Source organism: Buceros rhinoceros, unplaced genomic scaffold, assembly GCF_000710305.1.
Source record: "Buceros rhinoceros silvestris isolate BGI_N320 unplaced genomic scaffold, ASM71030v1 scaffold7337, whole genome shotgun sequence".
NCBI lineage: Eukaryota > Metazoa > Chordata > Aves > Bucerotiformes > Bucerotidae > Buceros > Buceros rhinoceros.
The window spans coordinates 47,320-51,658 of record NW_010422701.1 but is presented as its reverse complement, the minus strand read 5'-3'; the positions used below and the strand labels follow the sequence as shown (position 1 = coordinate 51,658).

Here is a 4,339-nt window from a genome sequence, read left to right as displayed (position 1 = left end):
TCAGAGCAGGTTGGCTGCTGCTGGCCAGCAGCGAGCCTGGGAGGAGCTGCTGCTCGGTGCAAGGAGGGGGACGGGGCGTTGTGTCACTGAGGCTCGTCAGCCTGTTTCATAACGCACTGGCAGCAGCAGCAGTCAGTGTCCAGGCTGTCAAACGCCCGGGTGAGCCCCAGGATTACCTGCTGCCATCCATGCGCTGGCTGCTGCGGGTTTAGAGTCTGCTCTGGCCCTGGATAAAGCAGCTGATAATCTCTTCAGGGCAGTTCTGTTTCAGCAGCACGTTATAAAGCACGTGCATCTGACTTCTGCTTTTTCTCTAGGTGTTCTTTCCTAGTCAGACCTGGAAAATATGATAACCCAGTGGAGAAGGGCCTACGGGCTCACAGTGCTCGTACGGGGGTGGCAGGGGAGAGGCTGGGCTTCGGTGGGTTTGGGTTGGCTCGCTCTCCCCACTCCCATCCCCTCCCTGCCTGCTTCCCCTGTGATTTCTGTTTGCCCGTACATTTCTAGCTGGAAGCTGCTGTGTGTTGGGGCCGGTGCTCCCTCACACCTAGCCGGTGCTTGGAGTGATAGGTGAAAAAGGAACGTTTCTTCCAGCGCTGCTGCTGGCGGGGGATGCTGGTGTGCCCCCGGGCTGTCTGAGTGCCCTGCAGAGTAGAGCGTCTGGGGAATACGTGTCAGATGGTTGGCCAGTCCCCCAGTGTTAGGAGACAGGAGACACTCTGCATGCTGGAGCGGACTCCAGGGACTCGCAATGTGCTGCAGGTTGTCAGGTCTCACCAAGGAAACGTCCTGTCTCATCAGCCAGAGCGGTGTATCCTGAACAATCACGTCTCGTTAGAGTGAAAACACAGTTACCTCGTCTTTTGCCAAAGTGGGTGGCACCTCCTCGACTAGTGTTTGCTGTCCCCTAAACCAAGTTCCTTTACAGCTGGAGATCCCACGATCTCCAGATGTACTGGGCACCATTCAGATGCGTTTTGTAAAATACCATCTGAGGGTGGTGTCCTACGAGCCAGAGCTGACAGGTATGAGCTGGTGGGAGCTCACCTCCCCTGAGCAGGGCTCTGGTGTAAAGGCTATGAAATCCTGTAGCACTCTGCATGTTATTTTTACGCTCATTCACCCACCAGGATATTTCTAATTAAATTAATTGATTCAAAATCTTAAGTAAATTTTCTGGTTTTTGTTTGCCTGTATGAAGTCCTTCTGCTGCATTAATGAGTGTCAGGAATGATGGATAGTGAAATAAACGGCTGGAATTAAAAACCTGCTACGTAGGAGGCGGCCCAAACCAGCACATCTGAATTGCCACCTGTTTGTCGCAGAGGTCTGTGGCAGCCAGGGGGACTGGGATGTGGATTTGTCGTCGTTGTGGGATTGCGTGGCCTCAGCAGAGGGAGCGCTGTATGCTGCTGCCGGAGCAGAGGCACCTCTGCAGAGCACATCAATCCTCTGCTGCTCTGGCTGCTTCCCACGGGGAAAGGTGAACCAGCTTTCCCAGAGACCTCTGGTGATACCTGTGCCCGTTTCTCTCCTTTTTCCCCAAACACTTTCCCTTAGAGAATGCTGCCATGTTTAAAGGGAATCACTTCTAGACGGTCATTGAAAAGGTTTTTTGCATTTAAAAACCCCCAAACGAACGTGCGTCAGTTAAGGATAGTTTTGGGGAACAATAAACTGTGCGAGTCCATAGGTGCCCAAATGATTTGTTTCACTGCAACCTGCGTTGCCGCTCTCGCCCCGCAGCACAGCCCCTTCTTCGCGGAGCAGCTGACGGCGTTCCAGGTGTGGCTGACCATGGGCGTGGAGAACCGCAACCCCCCGGAGCAGCTCCCCATCGTGCTGCAGGTGAGGACTGGGGCAGGCCGAGCTACCAGCCAGATGGCGATCGGGTACGGGAATGACGTGGGTGCTGTCAGGGTTAATTAGAGCTCCTTGCGACTTCTTTAGACCTGTGCAGATGAAGACAAAGTGCTTTGCCTCCCCCATGCCTTCCCTCTCCGCTGAGTGTAACGTCCCACTATAGCCCATCTGCAGCTTCAGCAGCGTCAGCTTCTGCTGCCTCCTCTTCTGCTCTGCAGTCGCTCAACGTTTCCAGAGATCAGCGTCCCTTTGTTGTTTTCCCCTGTAGCATCTCCTCTGACACACCGACTCTTTCGGGCAGAGACTTGATCTTCTCCCAGTTTCCAGAGTGGAAGTTACTGCAGTGTGAACGGCTCCTTTATCTGCCAGGTCCAGCCTGGAAAGTGCTGCCTTTACTGTGATGCTGAAATTTTGCTGCAGGAACGTAGAAACAAGTCTCTGAAGACCATGCCTGGAAGGAATGTAGTGTTCTGTAGGCAATAGCTCAGACTAGACAAAGCTGGTGGTGTGTACAAAGGAGAAGTAAATCTCACAGAAACTTAACACCTCATCTCAAATAACACTTTATGGCAAGGCACAGATTATAATTGTCATCTGCTCTTGCCATCTCCTCCCCAGGAGTTTGTATTGACAGAAATGTAAACCCTCATCGAGGGAACTGTGGTTTCTTCTCCGCCAGGCAGCAAAATCTCAAGCCTTTCTGTTTAAAGGAACATGGTCCCAGCCACCTGTACAAGGATCTGTGATTTCTTTCCGTAAACGTGAGAAGGCTCACCTTCCCTCTGGCAGCTGCCAGCTTGTTTTGTGACTGACAGCACCATCCACCTCTGTAAGACAAAACCTTAATTTTCCTGAGCCTCCCGAGCCTTGAGAGAGCAGCTGGGGGAGGAGCTGTGTGGTATATCTGTCCTGGCACCGGGAGAAGATGGGCTTCGACTCCAGCACCACCTTTGCTGCTTTCCAGTGAATTATTTGGCACCAGAGGGCTCTGCAGGTAGCTTAACCTTGCAGTGGAATTGAGAGGTCACCTGGCAAAGGAACCTGCTTTCCTGCCTGGAGCAAAAATGAGCTAAGACAATGTAATTATTCTTACAATAAAAGCGTATTAATTGTGTAGTGGAATAAGATGGCTCTTTAACAGATTTGAAGTACTTTGAATCTGAGACCAACTGGTTAAGAGAGGGAAGGAATTGCAATTCCAGCCCCTTTTGAGTGTCTTTTTGCTTTGAGCCCTTGGGAGTGCTTAGACTGTGCTCCTGTAAATGACCAAGGCTGATGGTTTTCCCTCTTCAGGTGTGCCCCTGGGGAAGGGGGGTGTTCAAGTGCAGGGCTGCAATGCCAGGGACAGGGAAACAGTCCTGGGTAAATGGTCTTTTACTCGGCTTCAAGAAGGGGCTTTCCATTTCGGATGCTTGCCATGCGTGGGGCGGATTGGACATGGGAGGCTGCGGGGGCAGAGCGGAGAGGAGTCATCGAAGAGATGTTACCAGGAAGTCAAAAGAGTGACATGGACTGTTCCTCCTAAAGGATCCTCTCGTGTCCTGGTTAACTCTCGCTTGCATGTGTGGACAGCGTGAGTTGTTTCGGAGTGATGATGGACCAGCGTCGGGGAGGGCTGTGAGGCAGAGCTGTGCACAGGCTGGCACAGATCAGCTGTTTCATAATGCCACTGCAAGTTCGTAAATCATGCAGAGACTCCCCTCATCCTCATCCAGTCTTGAGAATTTGTGTCAGGTTTGGCTTCAGGTTATTGTGCAAATCAGTTTGGGAAGTAGGAATGTAAAAACCTGAGAGAGACTGATGGCTTTTGTTGTTTCTGAAAATAATGAGATGGAGCTTTTGAAATGACACAGTTTGGTTTGGTTGCGGGGTCTCATGGGATGTGAGCAGTGCTGAGATGAGGGTTTGTATCTTCACCTGGAAATCTTCTCAGTTACATCCATCTTCTCCCCAGCTATGACAGAAGTTGTGGATTTACTTGGAGTTTTTCTGAAGGTCTGATAATACCAGCATTGCCAAATCTGCCTGCCTCCCATCGCCAGCGGAGCACCTGCCCCTAATGCGCTCCTGGCTGCTGGGTCAGCCCTCCCCAGCTTCCCCCAGGCCCTGCTCTCCATGGCTGCTTTCACCGCAGACAGCCGCCCCTGCCAGCCCTGTGCTGGGCATCTTCAAAGCACGTGGTCTATTGTGCCAAGCTCTGTAGTAAGTTTATGGAATAGGCTGGTGCCAACTAGGGTAGGATGACCAAAATCCTTCCTCTTGTGACCTGTGCTGAGAGCTGAGCTCCGCTGTTCAGAGGTGAAGCGACCGGAGTAGTTAACACATCATCCTGCCCTCATCTGCCGGACGTTTTCTGCACCACTTTAGCGTCAGTTGTAGCCATGAGCCAAGTAATTTAGTTATTCTTCAATATTCAACATGAAAAATAATTTAATTTGAATGAGCAGTGTGGAAAAACACTGAGCAGGGGCTGGAG

The 4,339-nt window shown here is 51.6% G+C and overlaps 1 protein-coding gene across 1 annotated transcript in view; it reads left to right on the top strand.

The window, feature by feature from the left end:
- Positions 1-4,339, top strand: part of RPTOR (regulatory associated protein of MTOR, complex 1) — a gene marked incomplete at its 3' end in the record, with an annotated part of 119,383 nt that overhangs the window by 70,833 nt on the left and 44,211 nt on the right. Inside the window, exon 11 of the mRNA XM_010140139.1 lies at positions 1,747-1,848. Within this exon, the coding sequence (XP_010138441.1) occupies positions 1,747-1,848 (102 nt within the window). The remainder of the gene's footprint in view (positions 1-1,746; positions 1,849-4,339) is intronic.